This window comes from Papilio xuthus, unplaced genomic scaffold (assembly GCF_000836235.2).
Source record: "Papilio xuthus unplaced genomic scaffold, Pxut_1.1 DF827714.1, whole genome shotgun sequence".
Classification (NCBI taxonomy): Eukaryota; Metazoa; Arthropoda; class Insecta; order Lepidoptera; family Papilionidae; genus Papilio; species Papilio xuthus.
In genome coordinates this window covers 6,298,611-6,319,650 of record NW_013530935.1, presented here as the reverse complement: position 1 = coordinate 6,319,650, position 21,040 = coordinate 6,298,611, and the positions used below count along the sequence as shown (strand labels likewise).

The following is a 21,040-nucleotide window of genomic DNA, read 5'->3' as shown; positions in this document are numbered from 1 at the left end:
TATTAGAGTAGCGTTAGAGTAGAGACAGGGATACACCGGTAGAGATAGGCCGAGGAAGAACTACGTAGATCACGTGAAAGATGACTTCATTAAGAATGGAGTGAAGACTGAAATGACGAAAAACGGATGGATATGGACGACAAAAACCTCGAGAAGATAAACTGGAAGGATAGCATAATTATGATTTCTTTGTAAATATATACATGGAGGTAAAAGTTAAATAAAATGAAAATTATAGTACCATTGTATCAAAGGAAAAAAACTTTTAAATTAAATGAATGAATGAAAACAATAACGATACCAATGTTCAAAGATCAAGGCTTTCGCTAAACTGAAAATGATGAATAATTTTACAACTTCGAAGAAAACAGTGGAAGGTGATTAGATAAAATAAAGTTTTATTATTTTAGGATTCTATATTTGAATGCACACACGGTCAGTTTCTAGATTATTCTAATACTAGTTGTTGCCCGCGACTCCGAACGCGCGGAGTGATATCTCAATTAGAGTAGCCTCTGTGTTCTTCCAGACAAAGCTCTATAACTATGTCAAATTTTAGCAAGACACTATCAGCCGGTATGAATTGATATTGTTTATATTACTAATATTATAAATGCGAATGTTACGATGGATGGATGTTTGTTTGTCGGTATCTCCAGAACAACTGAACGGATCTCAATTAAATTTGGCATACATATAGAACATAATCTGGAAGAACACACAAGCTACTTATTATTTTTTTTAATTCCGCGCGGAAAGAGTCGCGGGCAACAACTAGTTTGAATATATTTTTAAATATTTGAATTAGATTTTAATTTTAGTTATGTTTCCAAATTTGTTTTTGCAAATTAATCAACACTTGGTTACTATTATCATTTATTTTTAGCGTTCACTGCGTTTATTAGTGCTTTTGAAGACAACTGTTAAGACCTATAATTCTTATATCCGATAACAGTTATCATATAAAAGTAACCAATATCACCTCACCATCATCCAGTTAGTAGAACGCAACACAATGGCACGCTTGGCTTGGGCTGTCCTTCTCTTGGGTAAGTTTATAATGTACAGTCATTAAGAAAAGTGATACAACCAATTACAGAGTACTAGTAAGCACAGCCACTTTAATTTGTCACATTTGACATATGTCAGTTTTTTATTTATGAAATAAGGGGTAAACGAGCAACGGGAACATCGGGATGTTCAACGACGACAATGGACATCTGGATTATAGTGAATCAATCGATTATTAGATTGAATCGATTAATGAATCGAATTCAGTTGTTTTCAAATATCCGTGTTCGATTTTTTTTGTTACATCGTTTGTGTTTAAAAAAGAAAAAGAGTTTACTGACGCTATGTTGTAACGACGTTCGATTGATACGATCATAATATATATATTACATGTAATCGTTTTTAAAAAGAAAAGCAATTGTCTAGTTCTACTTTCAAAGAGCCATTTATGCCTAACATTTTATGCCGTCGCTACAAAGTTACGTTGTTAGATTTTGATGTGTCAAATGTGGCCTATTAAAATAACTCTGATTTACTTACGGAAACATCACACATGATTAAATTTTAAATTTGGAAGAGAATGTTTGTACCAACACCTGTATTACGTCTTTCGCAGCCGCTTGGTGTTCGGCCACTGAAGCTAACCGCATCGTGGGTGGCAACCCTGTGTCCATCGAGAAGCATCCTTTCGTTGTTCAAGTGGAGAATTGGAAGTTATTCGCCATCTGGACTCAGCGATGCGCCGCTAACATTCTAACCACTAGATATGTGGTGAGCGCCGCTTCCTGCTTTAGGGAATCGTAAGTATTTTCACAAATCTATTTTTTCAAAGACAAATTTGATTAAATACGTATATTTTCACTTTTAAAATCTTACTAATATAAAAGCGAATGTTTAGATGGATATCCATATGTTTGTTAAAAGGTATCTCCAGAACGTCTTAACGGATCTCGATGTTTGGAATAGATGTAGAACATAGTCTGAAAGAACACATAGGTTATTTTGCTTTTCAAAGTATAAAAAAGCTTTTAAGTAGAAAATTGATCCCTTTTAAGGATTTCTGGGTTGGCTATTGATATTGATGGCTTTCTATTATACTTTCCAGTCTCGCGCCTCCTCAGACCCGTCGTATCAGGGCTGGCAGTACCTTCCGCAACACCGGTGGCGTCATCCATAACGTCGAGCGCATCATCAACCATCCATCCTTCGGACAAAACGGTTTCGATGGTGATATCTCCGTCGTCAGGCTGGAGACTCCTCTCGTGTACTCCAATAGCATTGCCCAAGCCACCATCATCGGTCAGGGAGCTGCCATTCCCGACAATCTTGAAGTTGTTCACGCCGGTTGGGGCAGACCTTCAGTAAGTATTTTAAGAAATTGAATTCTCTTATAAACGTTAAATCTAAAACAGGCTTTGGATCAATCATATTTTAGAAACTCGATTTTAGTCTTCATAATAAGTTACATCTGTTAGACAAAATGAGGCAGCCAAATACTGGTATTTGTTGATGATGAACCAGTAGTGGTGTAGGGGTAGGGCGAGGTGGAGCTACCGCCTTAAGCGCCGCGTATAGAGTGGAATACGAAGATACTTCTGGGGCGCCCCCTAAGGTTCCTTATTTTTAAAAAAATTTCCTCGGCACCACGTAGTAAAACCGGCCCTAGTCAGAACGTGAACACACTTTACTTCATGTCTCTAGTGTCTATTTTAAACATATGGATATTGCTTCGTAATGTTGTATTATGCATAATTATGTGTTCCCTTCTCGCAGTTCTTCGGTGAACGTGCCGAATACTTAACTGACGTAACCGTAAGAACGATCAACAACGCGGAGTGCGCTCGCCGCTACCTCAACTGGCCGCGACCTCAGACCGTCACCTCCAACATGATCTGTGCCGGCTTCCTGGACGGCGCTGGTGACGGTACCTGCTTCGGCGACGCCGGTGGTCCCCTCCTCTACACTAATATCGTCGTCGGTCTCTCGTCTTGGGGCACAACATGTGCCAACGGAACCTACCCTGATGTCAGCACCTTTGTCGGCTCCTACACCAACTGGATCGTGGAGACTGCTGTCTAATTGTTCCTATTTTAATACAATACTATATATTGTTAAATATGTTCAATAGAGCAGACTTTAAGTGAATAAATTTTACATTTATACAGTTACACTTTTATTTTTATCCATTAATTGAAGATTTTTCAAAGGTACTACTTAGTAAACTATTCTATAGAGTTGAGTAGATCGATGAGAAAGTGTTTCACACAATTACATATTGATAGATATAAGAACTGTTCGTGGTATATTGGCATATGAATTTACATATAAATATATCATTTATCCTGTCTACTTCGTTAAACATTGCCGTTAAACACGTATGTTAACCTTTTGACGGCCGATGACTAATATTATAGACTCTAACGATATGTAAGAGGTTATTTAAGAATAAGTTTTATTATTAAACATGTATAACCAATACTGCTTTCGATACATTTATATGTATGTGAGACTATCTAATTCACACACCAGTGGCGCCCCTTACGGTGTAGCGCGAAACTCTAACGCCAGTGCTGCCAGAAGGTTTATGTTAAGGGTTTTAACTTCAATAACGACATTTATTTCATGACATAGTGTAAAAGTAAATTTTAATTTACTTTTAGTTTTTATTTTAAACTCTTTGCAGTATCGTAATTGTTTGGTGAATGGTGGTACAAATAACATAGAATTCCATGTGCAATTACGTAATCAACATGAACAGGAAACTATCAGTTTGGAAGACTTAAAATATTTACAACTTAAAAAAAAAGATATTAAAATTATAATTATCTAAATTTATAACATGATATAAATTGTAAATTATCGATTAATAGATAAAATAATTTATATAAAAGTGGTCACCAATTAATTATTTTTTGTCAGCAAAGATGTCGCTGTTGTCTATCCTTATTGTGTATATCACAGGTTGGTACATTATCATTTTATATATATTTCTTTCTACATATTTAAAACTGCTTTATGTTTTAATGACTGTTTTTCAATGGCTTATTAGATTTTTAATTATTTTTTTCATTACAGCGGTGGCGTGTTCTGCTGCCCAAGTGAATAGAATTGTTGGTGGTGAACCCACAACCATTGAGAAGTATCCAATTATTGTACAAGTGGAACATTTGATTGGTGTAAATGTGTTCTCTCAAATATGCGGTGGCAGTGTGCTGACAAGACGAACTATACTATCAGCAGCTCATTGCTTTGATGTCAGGTAAGTGATCCTTAATCTTTATTTGGTAACTTCAAGTTATGTTCTATGTCCCCCTAGTGCGCCACCAGCACGTTCTAACTTCTTAAGGTTATTATTAAATACTAGCTGCCGCCCGCGACAATGCCAAATTTAATCGAGATCCGTTCAGCCGTTCTAGAGATATCTTCAAACATCCATCCATCCACATCACATCCATCTAAACATTCGCATTTATAATATTAGTTAGTTAAATAAAAAGTAGCTCTTCAAGGGATAAATTCGAAATAAATAGTATCCTATGTCCGTCTCCTGGCTCTAAGCTAACTCCTCACCAATTTTCAGGCATATCGGTAAAGCCGTTCTTGAGTTCAATAGCCTAATGGTTAAGGGTACGGATATCCGATCACGAGGTCGGGGGTTCGAATCCCGCCATTCGACTATTGTCGTAAACCATATCCTAGCACAAGCCTAGAGCTTAGTTGGAATGGTTAAAGAAATATTAGTAAATTTACAAAAAAATCTGCTAATATTTAAAAAAAAAAAGTTATAAATAGTGTAACTAACACAACTTGTTGAACATTAATCTACTTATTCTCTATTTCTAATCTAGAAGAGTTTTATCAACTTTGATGTGTGCGAAATCTTTCTTTTTGAAGTTTTTTAGAAACTGGATATTCTTATAATATATTAATTTCAGTCCTACATCTCAGCAACGCTATCGCATTAGAGCTGGCAGTTCTTATCGCAATGTTGGTGGAATCATCAGACAAGTTGCTATCATCTTCAATCACCCGACTTGGGGTCTGAACGACTACGACGGAGATGCTACTCTGCTTTTCCTAGAGAATCCATTGGAGTACACTGATGTTATCAAACAAGCGACTATAGTGGCAAGTGGGTTTGTCGCACCTGATAACTTACCTATCACTCATATAGGTTGGGGAATGACTGCGGTATGTATGCAATTTTACTTTTACTAATGTTATAAATGCGAATGTATAGACAGATGGATGGATAAATGTTTGTTTCAAGGTATCTCCAGAACGGTTGCATGTATCTTGCTGAAATTTGGCATATATGTAGAGCACGGTCTGGAAGAACACATAGGCTACTAATTAGGTTTTGTTTAAATCTTATATATAAAATTCTCGTGTCACAATTTTCGTTTCCATACTCCTAGGAAACGGCTTGACCGATTCTCATGAAATTTTGTGAGCATATTGAGTAGGTCTGAGTCAACATCTATTTTTAATCCCGCGCGGACGGAGTCGCGGGCGACAACTAGTGTTTTTATAAATTTTTAAAATCTGGCGATAAACGCTAAACGACTTAAAATCCGTCATCGCCAAAGCCAGTTGCTCGCAACCTGTTAATTAAGATCGTAGTGAGAAAAGTCGCAGCGATTTTTAAGATGACCGAATTTAACGAGTCAAACATGAAATTAGTTTTAACGATTTACGTTGTATTGTGTACACGGAGGCTTAGTTTTAAGCGAGTGATAATTAAAAAAATATAACTAACGAGACTTATTTGATATTCCAGTTCCCCGGCGACCGGGCAGAAGTTCTTCAAGAAGTCAGCGTGTTCTCTATCAATAATGATCTGTGTCGTGAGAGATACGAAGCTAATGACCCTCCTAGAGTGGTCACCACCAACATGATCTGTGCTGGTATCCTTGATGTTGGGGGTAAAGGTCCTTGCTGGGGGGACTCTGGAAGCCCTGTGTTCTATGAAAATATTGTGATTGGAATCGTTGCGTGGGGTGAAGGATGTGCTAACAAGACCACGCCCGGAGTAAATACCGCTGTGTCGTCATATACTGACTGGATTGTTGAAAATGCTGTTTAAAATTTAAATATAATATTACTTAAATGACATGTTTAAATTGTTACAGAAATCTAGTTCCTATTCAAATAAATGATAAAGACTATGTTCAAATGTTTATTTTCTCCCCTAATTCCAAGGTTATCTTGGATTAAAAACCCGGACAAGCAGAGTCAGGAGTTATCTATTGTGTATATTTATATAAAATCTTATTATCACATTTTTACCAGTACCATTTCAACCACAAACGAAAAAAAAAATACAAAGATATAATTTAAAAAAAATATCTAACAAAGAGTGAGGACAATATAATTGCTATAATATGTTAGAGTTAGGTACATATCTAGACGTTCACCGAGCTAGGCATTCCCGGGCTCTCGATCAATAATTCCCGCGTATTCCAGAACGATAGTACGCAGACGCGGCGGCCATCTTGTTTGACAGGCAATGGCGGGATACACTCTGTGGTACATTTGCAAAACATCGCATCAAAAATATTGTAAATAATCATTGAAAATGAGCCCCGAAAGAGAAGTACAAGGTATGTTTTAATTACTTTGTTATTATCTTATCTTTTTATTAATTTTATATTTTAAAGTAGATTGTTTTCAGTTGACAATAGAAACAAAAGATTCTTTTTTCAAATGGTTTTTTTTTAATCTTATTAATTTTGTTTTCTTTTTGTGATGAGTATTTTTATTTTAATTTCATGTTGATACTTTATCTTGGTATTTTATCACTATTATCATTGTGTATTTGCTGTATTATTATATTATTTATCTTTTTAATTCTAATATTATTAATCTATTAAGAATTCAGTTTAATAAATATAATTTGAAATATTTATTAAATTAAATATAAATTGTTTTTTTCGTAAATTTAAAATGATAATAATTTGACATTTTAAAGGAATAGAATAATGAAATTCATATTTGACTTATTTAAGTTATTTCAAATTAATTTTGTTTTATATTTTATATATCTGATGGCTCTACTAATACTAAGGTCATAAGTACTTTTGTAAAAACATCTTTGTCACTGTCTTTTTAAAAGGAGTGAAAGAGATGCAAATATTTATTTGTGTATACAAGTATGTTGAAAGCGGAATTCGACTGAAATGTACGTACGTTTTTTGTATAATTTTTCGTATATCTTACTTCTTACTAATATTATAAAGGCAAATGTTTAGATGGATGGATGTTTGTTAGAAGTTATCTCCAGGACGACTGAACGGATCTCGCTTAAATTTGGCATAGATGTAGAACATACTCTTGAAAAGAACATAGGTTACTAATTAGTCACGGGCGATAGCTAGTAATTCATAAAATTTTAGTCTGTATGGTATATCGAAAAAAAAATTTTTCACGAACATGTTGTATTTGCTATACAAAGAACGGATTTTTTTATATTTTTTCTATTTGTCTGCATTCGTTTGGGGTTATTTTAGAAACGGCTGGAGCTATTTCAACGGGTCTTTGATAGGCAGGTAGCTAATGTTTGCCAGAATATTATAGGCTACTTTTTCATGTTTAATTATTCAGCGCTGATGAAGTCGCGGGCGACCGCTTGTTAATAAACTACGACAGGTATCAACGTCAGTTACTAAATGAGGGTTGGGGAATGGGGGGATTTCGCAATCTGTATTGTGACACGCCAATCTTTGTCGCAGACCCTCTTACACTTTGACTGACTTGTCTGTAAATTGGATCGTACAAAGTTCAAGTTCTTTTCCTTTGATTGATTCTCTTTTTTATAATGATTTTTCTTATTTACGCTAATACTAGACATTTATAACCAAAATAAAATGTTTTATCAAATAAATACTAGGGTCTTACTAATATTATAAATGCTAATGTTGTACGGATGTATGTAAAACATAGTCTGGAAGGACACTACAAATTCATTTCTTTTAATTACGCGCGGACGGAGTCGCGGGGAACATCTAGTATGCTTTCCAAATTTTCTAACATAAACTAAAATAGCGTACAGTAATTTAAGAGACGGCGTACACTTAGTACTTTAAGCGTACGAGAATCAAATTAAGTTAGTGACTTAACTTGAAACTTTTGAACTTAAACGCTGCGCTTTGAACTGTGAACGTTATTTCGTTTATGTTGAAAGCTACTAATTTAAATGCTTTAATTTTTAATAAGTATTTAAAATAGAATTTAATAAATTATATTTACATTTTAAATTACTTTATTTATTTTTTAAATTAAAGTCAGATTGAATTATTCTGATTTAATTAAGTATATACAAAATTTCTATTATATATTTTCATATTGCATAGAAAATGTATTAAAATCTCTTCTACATGGTAACATATTATTTAACCTTGATATTTTAATAATGTTAGATAACATTAATAAAATATTTCGTGAGACATTCGATAAACTGATATAAAAACGGCTAAACACTCACGTATATTCGTCCGGTGGCGGCACCGACTCACCCAGATGAAGGGCCCCTGATGGGCTCGATACTAGTCAGTGCCGCCACTGGACGAAAATACGTCAGTGTTTAGGCGTTTTGATATCAGTTTATTAGAATTACATTAATTTAAACATTTATATTTTCTACACTACCTTATTATATCACACTGAAAATCTTTTCTTAATAAATTTATTTTTTTATCTATCTTATTTTCAGAGTCCGACGACATGTTGGAATCGATAGATGAATTAAAAGAGAGATTGACTTCAATGAAAAAGATGATGGAAGAAAGAAAAGCGACGGGATCCGGTACTAAAGACCTATTTCAAGGTCACGCGCGTAGTCTCCAAGGAACCACAATGATAGACGGGAACTTCCTCTCTTTCGTCTTCGGTGGCTCCCTCTTTGTTATTCTTAGTGTATCTGTTTACGCTTTCTACAACCTCTATCACGCAGTTCTAAAGAAATTCCCATCGTCACATACGGAGTTGTAAATTGAACTTTAAATTGAAAATTATAGAGTCGGTATTGTAATGTTCGGTGATATTAAATTATGTTGTAAATGCTAGTTGTTGGCGAATGATAAATATTTGACGACTATTATAAAGTTGTTTTATTTTCCCATTTCACAAATATCCTTTACAAAATAATTAAAGGGTAGTAAATATTCATCTCATACACTAGGCAACTTAAATCTTCGAGACTAATATTGCATACTTGCGTCACGAGTACCGTTGTGCTTGTGACGCAAGTATGCAATATTAGTAGTAGTATGTTGTGTACGCAGGGCCTTTTAAATACAATACGAACTAAGCGGCAGTAATACAATGATTGTTTACAAAATAAAAGAATACAGTTTACAAATATTTTAGATAACTAATCAAACATGCTACTAAAATTAATTTTATCTATTACCTATTTTCTGTTATAGAAAAATTCATCATATTCTTACAATCGAATTAATCTCTTTGACTTAGTTTTTATCAAACGCTGAATACGATAACACTGTTTACTCCATAATAAACATAACATTTCATAAATTTTATTAAGTCGATATATTGCTAATTAAAAACCTATTAAAATTTTTAGCACCAATCTTAGTAAAGCGTTTATTAAGAGGGGACATAGAAAGACAAACAGACAAAGAATAAGGTACGTCACTAGTTGTAGACATAACCAAACATGTGATAAAGGATCAATGAAGAAAAGAAACTGAAGTAATGGATAATAAATAATATAAATGCGAAAGTTTGTATGGATGTTTTTTTGAAGATATCTCCAGAACGGTTCAACGGATATAAATGAAATTTGGCATAAATATAGAACATATTCTGGAAGATCACACGCGGTTGCATTCGCGCGCAACTAGTAGATTGATATCATAACCTTAAACCTGGTTTGCGAACTCTACATAACTTCAGAACGTGACAATTCAACTACGAACTTCTAAAACTCTAAAATAGTATTGTAGAAAAAAGGAGAGAGAAGAGAAAAGAATCAATCAATAACTCCATACCTTAGTAGATCATAATATACAAGAGGCAATCAAGTTGTATCTAAATTCCAATTACGTCGCCAACGCAGATATTTGCATAACCTATTACGCGCAGACTAGAAACATTCCTACTGTTCCAGGATTTTATCGATGAATGTCGTAGGAGTCACTATGTAGATGTTAGATTACATTCCAAAAGAGACATTTTAATTATTAAATGTCTATGAGTATCCTTATTTAACTGCAACTATATAAAATATCGTGTTAAAACATTATCTTTTTTATTTATTCTTTTCAATTGCCTAAAAAGGGAAACTATGATTGTAACTTAAATAAAACTTTCCAGACAGTATAAGATACAATAAGATTTTTTCCACAATTACAATATATTTTTTTTAACAGAATTAATTTACGTAATGGAAAACTTTAGTTCAAATATAAATAAATATTTTAAATATCAGTTATTCACATCCATTTGTAATACATACAATAACAAAAGAGGATCTAAATATATTTTAGTAGAATAACAATTACTTACATTTCCATACTGCTTTAAATTTATGATTTACAAGCTGTTGCCCGTGAATGCGATCGCCCGGAGTTAAAAATAAAAAACCTTAATTAATAGCCTATGTGTTCTTCCAGACTGTGCTCTACATTTCCATCAAATTTTAGTGAGAACTATTCAGCCGTTCTGGAGATACCTTTAAACAAACATCCATCTAAATATTCACATTTATAATATTATTATAGTCAGATGTAGTGATAGTAATCCACAATTTTCAAATAACATATTACCATCCATAAAACCGTCTGTCAAACACGTCGTATAATACTAACGTAAAAAGCCAAAAAATCTATTTTTACAATGACCCGTGTAGAGTGACTCGACGTGAATAACTAATTAGTACTTGGAAGCTCGGGACATACGTATCGATTAAACGCCTACACTACAATACTACGTCAGTTCTTATTATAGTGACGCATGTAAATTCTTTTTTATACGAATTCCTGGTCTTATATGTTACGTTTTAAGGACATTAATGAGTGAATTCCAAATACTATACACTGTACATACCTACTGTCACTCACTACTCTGTTCGCGCGGAATAAAAATATTTTTTTTCTTTTTTTATCATAAGGTGACAAACGAGCGAGCGGCCATCTGAAATCGCTGAAATAGTGAAGTGACCGTTGCCCATAGACATACGCAATTGCATATGCGTTGCCTACCTATAATCGACGGAGGAGAGGATGCACAGAAAGAAAATATTTTCCCCTTCTATGCATCCTCTCATTCGGAAAGTCCATTTTCTCTTCCCATCCTTTCCTTAGGAGAAAAAGGGTGGGAAGGGAAAGAGGACTAAATTGGGCCTTACTTAAATTACTTCCACTTGACGCTTGTCTTCTGTGTGGTCGTGGTATTTCACCGAGCGAGCTGGGCCAATTCGTGCGAAGATGTTAAAGCGGGCTCTACCACCGTTAAATTTAATTAGTAGCGTATGTGTTCTTTCAGGCTATGTTCTACATCTATGAAAGTTCAGCGAGATCCATGCAGCCGTTCTAGACATACCTTTAAAGAAACATCCATCTCATTTATAATATTGGTAAGGTTATGCATATAAAAATTAAATTTAAAATAAATGAGTATATAAAACCCGTGACCATTGTTGCTATATTCATATAAATATTACTATAAATTAAAGTATATTTCAACTAATATAACATTTAATTACTACTTTAGTAAACGTTCAAATTTGAATAACATCAAAGTATTTTATCTTATTATTAACCTAGTTTAACTACGTAGCTTATAGTTGCGTAGCTTATAATTGCGTAGCAATTATCTGCTACGTATAAGCTACGTAGTAATGAACTTGGTCATATTCAAGCTAAAAACTTATTAAAATTTAACTTGATTACTGAATACTGTATAAAATTTTCTCTCCTAAATCATAGACCTACCGTAGACTTCTCGTAGATCTTTCGTTGACCTTTGTTAATTTAAAATGCGGTCGCACAAATTACGGGCCACGTGTCATAAATCATAATGAAATATGTTAACTTTATTCAACACGAGTAAGAAGTCTTCATAAAAGAACATCTTTCGAGTCAGCTAACAACTTACTTGTAAAAAAGATTTAAATCATTTTCGACTTTATTACTCTGGCTTTAGGTATATTTTTGTTTGCATATAAAGGAAAACTGTGTCTTACTTCGTATACAAAATTACCTTAAAGTACTTCAATCTGGGAAAATTTTATTAAACAGTGTTAAAAGGTAGAGAAAGGTTTACTTAGTCGTTAGTATGTTAGTTAATTTTAATATAATTAGAAAACAGACAATACATAATAGCGGGTTTTAACCAATAGTAGTCTAAATTAAGAACTGCCGATTGGTAAAATACCACGACCACAGATAAAGTAAAAGTAGGCTATGGTAGAGGGTGGAGTCTCTACCATAGTCTTCTCGTTCATGGAAAAAATGGGGGGGGGAAGTATTATAAGAACATAAAAAAGAATGTTTATTTTTCTATCTATTCTTTCGTGAAATTAGAAAGTTCATATAATACCAAATTATATTATAAATTGTTAGTACGAAAACATTGGTTAGTATAAAACTCTACAACAAAATACAATTCAACAAAAATAAAACGAGAAATACTTTCAATACTAGATTATAGCAATAGTTAAAATCACAATGTTACGTCTGTTCCGATCTGGGTGATAAAACGACACCCTGTTACCCTCCCCAACCCCAACGAGGGGTGGAAAGTAACAGGTAAGGGTAGTCGCTCCAACCGCCCCGCAGTGTCGCTGGGCCGACCACCGGGGCAAGACGCGTCAATTCTACATCACAGTTTTATTTTAAATAAAAAAAAATAATTGTGAAAGATTTTGCAGCTCCAATACCACCAATTAACAGGTATGTTAAATTTACAAACTTATTTTCTCTGCATTAATATTTATTCTTTGAAAATTATTACGCCTTTTTAATATGCATTAATTACCACATTTTTTTTATTTTATGTTTATTTATTACAATTATTTTATTTATTAAACAATTTATACATTTGTAAAACTGTTGCGCGCAATGTAATTCAACAAGTACGATCAACATTTTATGACGCACTTATTTTGAAACTATCCTATCAAGAATTACCTTTTGATAGAATTTACTTCAAGCTCTCATCGAACGAAGAAAATGGAATCATACAATATTTATTATAAGTACACATTTGTAGGTTTACAGATACGCATCGGGAAGTATTTTAAGTTTAAACGAGACAAAGAATTTATGAATTTAAAATGGGTTTACATTTTTTCTAAACTTCAATCTATACCAATCTATTAGGGGAACCTATCCAAAAGTTAAAATCTTATGTCTGTTAGCTTTATTAAATCCATAAACATTATTTATTTAAATTATGTATGTCTGCATACAACGTAAATAAACGTAAAGTTGTAAAGAGAATTTTGGTAGAGATCTGAATGTTGTTCCTTAACGTAATTCCTTTGTCTTTTCTTATTTGGATAAAATATGTCCATTTTTTAAAATAATTATCAATACACTTAAAAGAATAAATAGATCTTAGTAACAATACAAAGAATCTATTTACTTCCTTATACTTTAGTCACATGGGAAATAAAGAACAGAACGGTAGTAAATTAAGGTTTCATGCGGTATTTTTTTTTATCCCAGTTGTTAGTTTCTTTGTTCGTACTTACAAGTAAAACGGTTAATTTAAATTTTTAATTTTTAAGACTTTGATAAAATAAGGAAAGTCGTTTTGGTTTATCGCCTAATAAACCAGCGTCTATATATCTACAAAATGTATTATTCGATTTTTTTATGAAATGTGAATTTTCATAAATACTTCAAACTTTTCTAACGTATCCTTCAATTTCTCTAACACTGTTGATATACCAGATATATATTCATAATATTAATTTACAATTTTGGATTTAAAGAGTATTAACGAATTGGAATTGGAATCATCTAATTTAGGTCTCAAAAAATGTGTCCTCCATTACTTAAACTAAGTACTAATTTGAAACTATTTTAAAAAAATAAATGAGTAGTTCTACAAATAAATACAATCCAAAAATAACTGTTAAGTTAACACTGAAATTGAATATATATATTTATATTACATTAGGGAATCAGAATTGGGTAAACTAAATTTCCTACGGCCAACTCTGAACGAAATTACGAATGATAACGACCTTATAAATATTAAGTGGCGATAAAAAAAATAGGGAGAAGAACTTTGTAAGGCGATAATGGATCGGATATGGAATTCGTTAGAATGTTTTCGAAGATTTAGTATGCGATGTAATTGAAGAGTTTATATAGATATTTCGAATATTTATAGAGTCATATTCACCTCAGTTGCATCTCACTTAAAGCACATCAGTATTACATCCGATCGACCGACTTTTATAAATAGACATAAGAGTGGTAGAACCCGCTTTAACATCTTCGCACGAATCGGCCCTGCTCACCCGGTGAAATATCACCACAACACAGAAAACAGGCGTGAAGTGGAAGCAATTCCGCGTTTCGTCTGATGAGTGTGCGTCCCGGAGGCCTAATTTAGTCCTCTTTCCCTTCCCACCCCTTTCTTATAAGGTAAGGATGGGAAGAGGAAGTGGACTTTCCGGATGAGAGGATGCATGGAAAGGGAAAATATTTTCTTTCTGTGCATCCTCTCCGCCGTCGATTAAAGGTAGGCAACGCATATGCAATTGCGTATGTCTATGGGCAACGGTCACTTCGCTATCTCAGGTGGCCGCTCGGTCGTTTGCTACCTTATGATATAAAAAAAGACTGGCTATAAGACATAATAGTTTGTGACTATTTGATTTTCGCCATCATGGCGCTGATAGTAGGGATTTGTAGCCGTAGTATAGATTCGAACTAATATTGTAGATAGGATTAACTGCCACAATAAATTCACAAGCGCATTGAATTCGAAACAAAGCAAAAGCTATCATTTCAAAGCAATCGCCTATCCATTTCTACAGGTCAGTTTTACATATTTGGCTAGATGTTTCGGTAGTGGAAACACGATATTGAAGCATAATAAATTGCAATAACAAAACGCGCTCTGCTCCTACGTTTTATTAATTCGTCCCCCGACGCCCACATCAACATGAACACACACACGCGAAAGTATCGATTGCCGTACCATTGCGGACATCTGCTTTCGCGTTATGATATCTGACCTGTGCCACCTAGCTATAGTTTAAAGCGATGGCGCTGTTTCTAACTAGGCATTTAAAAATATACATAAGTCTTATCGTTGGTTTCTGAGAACAAAATGTCTGTATAAAACATATCGTAATCCCTTTCATTATCTTTAACAAAACCGAGATAACACTGTTCTTAAACGGGGATTTTGGCCTCGGAAACCCACGATTAGACATACTTCGATAAGAATTTTGTGCCACTTGACATTGTCAAGCAAGAGATAATGAACTATATTATAGCGTTTTAAATTTGAAAGCAAACCGTTACTTATAACAAATATTGAAATGTCTTCTCAATTAGAATTAAAATCTTCAAAATGTTTCGACAATAATAGTCGAAACAAATTCAAATACCTTTAGCTCGGCTTTGAATGAATTTTAATGCAAAAAAACTGAAGAAAATTTACTTTTATAAAAATCTTTTTGCTACGAGAATAATCTTAACTATATCAAAATTATTTATATCTACTAGCTGTCGCCAGCGACTCCGTCCGCGCGGGATTAATGTTGGTCGATTCTCAGACCTACTCAATATGCTCAAATAATTTCATGAGAATCGGTCAAGCCGTTTCGGAGGAGCATGGGAAGGAAAATTGTAACACGAGAATTTTATATATAAGATATATACATTCGACTTTGATGAACTAAACATAATTCATAAAAGTACAAATAACAGATACTACTACAAAAGAATCTTAATATATACGCAAAGATATATTTATTCTCCTTAAAACAAAATTTAGGTGAAAATTATATTTTATGCATAAGTATTCCCGCATTGCAAACTTATGAAAACAATAGTCTCCTGCAATATAGCACAAATTGCAACTACATTTTGCATACTGCAAACACGTATGCTCTGCGAATGCCTAACTAGATTAAATATACAAACGCGACATACGAGGCATTCGATAAATAATTCAAGGATCTGGATTCTGTACATATAAATGTCACGTACTGAAATAAAATCTCTTATATAATATTCAGAATAAATGCAGAAATTTTTAAAATAATGCCTTTTCAATCTTCTCTTTACTTACAAATGTGTGAAAAACATATTTTTTTATATCATAAGGTGGCAAACGAGCAAGAGATCACCTGTAATCGCTGAAATAGCGGAGTGACTGTTGCCCATAGATATACGCAATCGCGTATGCGTTGCCTACCTTTAATCGACGGAGGAGCAGATGTAAGTAAGAAAATATTTTCACTTTCTATGCATCCTCTCATCCGGAAAGTCCACTTACACATCCCATCCTTTCCTTATGAGAAAAAGAGTGGGAAGGGAAAGAGGACTAAATTAGGCCTCCGGGCATATCTACGGTATAAACATATCTTATTTCTTACTAATATTATAAATGCGAAAGTTTAAATGGATGAATGGATGTTTGTTTCTGAAGATAGAGAAAGGCTAAACAGACCTAACTACAATTTGGCATAGATGTAGAACGTAGTCTGGAAAAACACTTATAATAGGTTACTAATTAAGTTTTTTTTAATTCCCTTGATTCGATGTTGTCCAGTGTGACGAACAACTATTTTTTTTAGCATTTTTCCTGTACTTATTTCATATCCAAAAATATTATTTTACTGAAAAAAAAACAGTTTTTTTGCTACAAAAAATTTCGTTGAATTAAGAGTTAACTAAAAACTTTTCGTAACATTCATTTCGAAGTTATTTTTCTTAAGCTTTTTCAAACTAAGAACTGTTACATGGGCAATAGAATAAATTGCTAGGTGGGATTCTACGAGCACAAATTAGCTAAACGATCCAATATCTAGAAGCAGTCGGTACTAATAGCTAATACTTACCATTAACGATAAATGCCTGGCAATAGCAAAGTTTCCTCGAGAGAAGGTAGATTAACTATTATAGACTACCAACGCTAGACTACTGTGTTTTAAGAAGCTTTTTTAAACTTTTATACCTTGGAAAAGGAGCATGCAGCATTCTTAGTTCGCCGAAATGGCGAGGCGAGGCGACCGCTATCCTAGACATTTGCAATCGCAGTTTATGCCTGCGACATAATCCGGGCATAAACTGCTACTAATTGAAAATGTAGTTTTAAAATCAGACCAGCAGTACTTAATGAGTTATGTCGTTTTATAGAATAATAAACCAGCGTGGTTGACTATATCCTAATCGCCCTTAACTTAGGGTAGGCTCCGAGCCCCTCGGTGAAGACGTATAGTGAGCTGATGATGATAGAAAAAACAAATATTTCAAGTAGATTTGTTTTAATGATTAAACGCACTTTATTAATATATTGCTGATACATAATAATTAATATAGTTTTGACTATTTATTAAAAAAAAAACAGTGATACTGTTTACACGTTTTTATACACGTATATAGACAATGAAAACCCAGTTGCTGTTTCCCAATAAATCAATGTACAAAATTAGTTCATTTTATTTCTAGTACAAATCGTATGTATGTGAAAACGACGAGCATTTTAAGTTCAGCTGAAAGTGGCATTTAGTAGAGGATCGATATTCTATTTCTGTACTAGGCAGTGTGCTAGGTCGTCTAGACTATTATTTAAGGCCTTCCGTGTGCTTGTGTTTAAATATTTAACCACACAGTTTGATAGCACGTTGTACGAAACATTTATTACTAACTCTACATAAATGTAGAGTAAAATTCATCAGCTTAATATACGTATCCACTGAGAAACTCGGAGCCTATTCTAAGTCAGGGGTGATTAGGCCACAGACAACCATGATGGCCCAGTACGGGTTGACTTCACACATATCTTTGAATTTCACAGATATGTGTAGGTTGCATCACAATGTTTTCCTTCACTATAAGAACGTCAGTTAAAGAAGAAGTAAAATTATTGCCACACATTTTGAAAAAAGAACATTGAACAATCTTCGAAAATAAGTGAGATTTATTTCATGAAAATCATTGATCAGACTGTTTTCTATAAAATCTGTAACCAATTGTGAATATAAGACCTAGAGTACCGTTTCATTTTCGTTTCAATGGCCTTCATAAAGCCTAATCGATTACGTCCAGGTGATAACATATTCTGAAAACGTAACTTTCGTTTTAAATCTATGATATGAAATAAAATATCGTAAAGGAATCTTATATATAAAATTCTCGTGTCACAACTTTCGTTCCGATACTCATCCGAAACGGCTTGACCGATTCTCATGAAATTTTGTGAGCATATTGAGTAGGTTTGAGAATCGGCCAACATCTATATTTAATCCCGTGTAGACGGAGTCGCGGGCGACAGCTAGTAATTATATAATTATATTAACTAAAACATATTATTAAAAGGAGTCCCTTTAGGCAAGGTCCCGAAGATACTGGCAGCTTTCACCCTTTGAAAAGTTTATGAACAAACATATTAAAACATTATTTTACCTTTATGATACTACATGATATATGTTCTTAAATAGTTTTTCAGTTGGTTCGGGATAAAAAAAAATGTAAAAGTATATTAAAGAGTTAGAAATTATACGTTGACAGACTTATTACGTTTTCATTTATCTACACAAAGAGAAGAAAATGGCTTATTTTCGTTTAAAACTTATTTATCTTTCACAAAAAGATATATGTAGTGGAATCAACGTAGTAAATATTCTCAGAATGTATCAGGTTTTAGATAATCCATACCTATGAATATTTTATTTAAAGCCCTTCAAAATATAACGTAGGGCTGCCTAAAGCTTGTAGATTTTACTTACATGTCAGTTAATCCTTTTTGTAAGCGATATTTGCTTAAACTGAGCTTGATTAAATTTTATCTCAAAGAATAACTAACTGTAATTAAATGTATTCAATTAATACAAAACATTTTTGATATTTATATATAGTTTTTTTTTATTTATTTCTAATATTACCTGGTACTTAATGAATTAAGATATGAAAAAAAATTATGTCATAAAGGTGTCATGACAATGATGGTAACAGAATGTTATCAAAACAGTTTTCGAGTATTGATCTTTTTGTCAGGTTTGGGGCGACGATACAGTGATTGTCCTTGGCCTACTGACACGACGCTAATATATAGTTTAAATGTAATAAAAAGTTAGACTGTATACGTTTCCTTAAATATAAGATATTATTAGAATTTAATTGCAATATAAAACATGTGGTGTTGAATGATGATGATAAAATTATAAAAAATAAAAACACAACTCACCCCTTATCCTAGAGAGGTAGGTAGCGACCATGGAATTGTATTTAACGAGGTCTTGTCAAACAATTCGATCTTGAGCATTTCACCAATATAAATCCGGTTGAGACGAGCCTGACTAACACTGCAACTCATGTTCATTATAAATTTACTTCATTTATCTTAAAAATTATAATTTAATGACAAAACGTAAAAGAAAACAAAGTAATATCTAAAAAAATATATATACAAATCCACAAGGAGCCTACTCAACAGGGAAATAAGAGTTGCTTTTATAAAACTTTTACCTATTCTCTTGAAGAAAAAGGCTTTTTCTTGAATAAAATATCGAATCTTTTACGTCACAAAAAATGTTTTCCTGCTCGATTTCTTTGTTAACAAAACATTCCTTGTATATCCTTGTTTGTTTTTGCTTCGTCACCAAATGTCTTGTTTATACAACAATATTTAGTGATATTATGAAAATTTAAACTATAAATTAGAAAGAAGAGTTTAGGTAGGTTTGAAGCGTCAATAGCCTAATGGTAAAGGGTACGGATTTCCGATCACGAGGTCGGGGGTTCGAAACAAGCCATTCGACTATTGTCGTAAACCATAACCTAGGACAAGCCTAGATCTTAGTTGGAATGGTTAAAGAAATATTAGTAAATTTACAATTATTTAATATTTTATTAAAAAAGGAAAAAATACTAGTTTCCATGGCAAAAAAAAATACAAAACACTGTTATCAATTTTTTTTTTAAGAGAACGATAGAGAGAAAGTTTAGATGGATATATGTTTGTTAGAAGGTATCTAGAGAACTGCTGCATGATTCTCGTTGATATTTGGCACAGATGTAGAACATAGTCTGAAAGAATACAGAGGCTAATAATTTGATTTTAATTCCGCGCAGACACAGTCTCGGGCGAAAGCTAATTTGTAATAATAATTGCGATGTAAAACTTAAAATCAATTGAATGTTTATCTATTTTAATATAACTTAATAAATAAGCAAAGCTCAGACATCATTTGCCTGTCTTTCTTATTATTTTCTTATGTTAATTTTGGATCATAGATTTACCCTTTTATTGTGTTAACGAACGGATCTCAGTGAAGGTTATGCAAATCTTGATCCTTGTAAATTAATTATATGCCAGCATCAAAACGTACAAGGTCACAGACAATCAATATGCTGGAACGTTTGGAATACGAAATATCCTTTCATATAAATAGAATTGAAATTATATATACAAGACTATGAATAGAGGTTGGATTTAAACGGGGTTATTTTTCAAATTTATTTTTCTTTTTAACTTGAGACAAAGGATCAGACTTTAGATTAATAAAGTTAGAAAACTTTCTCAATTAGGATTAAAGATTGCATTTCGCTAACAATTCTTATGAGCAAAGTTGAAATGATTCTATCTACATACTAAAGTTTACTTTCATTTATTTAGGTCTTTCAAAGTATCTCTTTTATAATTAATCTGTACTAATGTTCCAAGTTAGCGGCCAACCTTCAAGACTGAAGAGGCACTAGAAGAAGAAGAATGTTTCGTAAAAGTCTGTGGATTTCCACTGCCAAAAAACTTGTATTAATACATATAGTCGTCTCCGTTTTCTCAAAGAGAATGAAAGGAATGACTATGTTTC

The 21,040-nt window shown here is 33.1% G+C and overlaps 3 protein-coding genes across 3 annotated transcripts in view; all 3 read left to right on the top strand.

Annotated features, from left to right (window-relative positions):
* The first annotated feature begins 943 nt into the window (after nt 1-943).
* LOC106116528 (transmembrane protease serine 9-like) lies at nt 944-6,112 on the top strand. Its single transcript, XM_013310398.1, has 8 exons — nt 944-1,049; nt 1,628-1,811; nt 2,117-2,372; nt 2,785-3,084; nt 3,903-3,972; nt 4,087-4,270; nt 4,947-5,202; nt 5,792-6,112. The coding sequence occupies exons 1-8, from the start codon at nt 1,016-1,018 to the stop codon at nt 6,095-6,097; spliced, it is 1,590 nt and encodes a 529-aa protein (XP_013165852.1). The 5' UTR covers nt 944-1,015; the 3' UTR covers nt 6,098-6,112.
* Nucleotides 6,113-6,478: 366 nt separating this feature from the next.
* Nucleotides 6,479-9,095, top strand: LOC106116650 (uncharacterized). The gene is made up of 2 exons (XM_013310541.1): nt 6,479-6,614; nt 8,723-9,095. Exons 1-2 carry the CDS (start codon nt 6,590-6,592, stop codon nt 8,998-9,000), a joined length of 303 nt encoding a protein of 100 aa, XP_013165995.1. The 5' UTR covers nt 6,479-6,589; the 3' UTR covers nt 9,001-9,095.
* A 3,622-nt stretch (nt 9,096-12,717) lies between these two features.
* Nucleotides 12,718-21,040, top strand: part of LOC106116586 (prohormone-4) — a 41,351-nt gene continuing 33,028 nt past the window's right edge. Inside the window, exon 1 of the mRNA XM_013310465.1 lies at nt 12,718-12,926. The gene's annotated coding sequence lies outside the window, so the exon portion shown is untranslated. The remainder of the gene's footprint in view (nt 12,927-21,040) is intronic.

Coding starts and splice junctions, on each gene's coding strand:
- LOC106116528 (XM_013310398.1), top strand. CDS start 1,016: ATGGCACGCTTGGCTTGGGCTGTCCTTCTCTTGG. Junction 2,373..2,784: donor CCGGTTGGGGCAGACCTTCA/GTAAGTATTTTA, acceptor CCCTTCTCGCAG/TTCTTCGGTGAACGTGCCGA. Junction 5,203..5,791: donor TAGGTTGGGGAATGACTGCG/GTATGTATGCAA, acceptor TTGATATTCCAG/TTCCCCGGCGACCGGGCAGA.
- LOC106116650 (XM_013310541.1), top strand. CDS start 6,590: ATGAGCCCCGAAAGAGAAGTACAAG. Junction 6,615..8,722: donor CCCCGAAAGAGAAGTACAAG/GTATGTTTTAAT, acceptor TCTTATTTTCAG/AGTCCGACGACATGTTGGAA.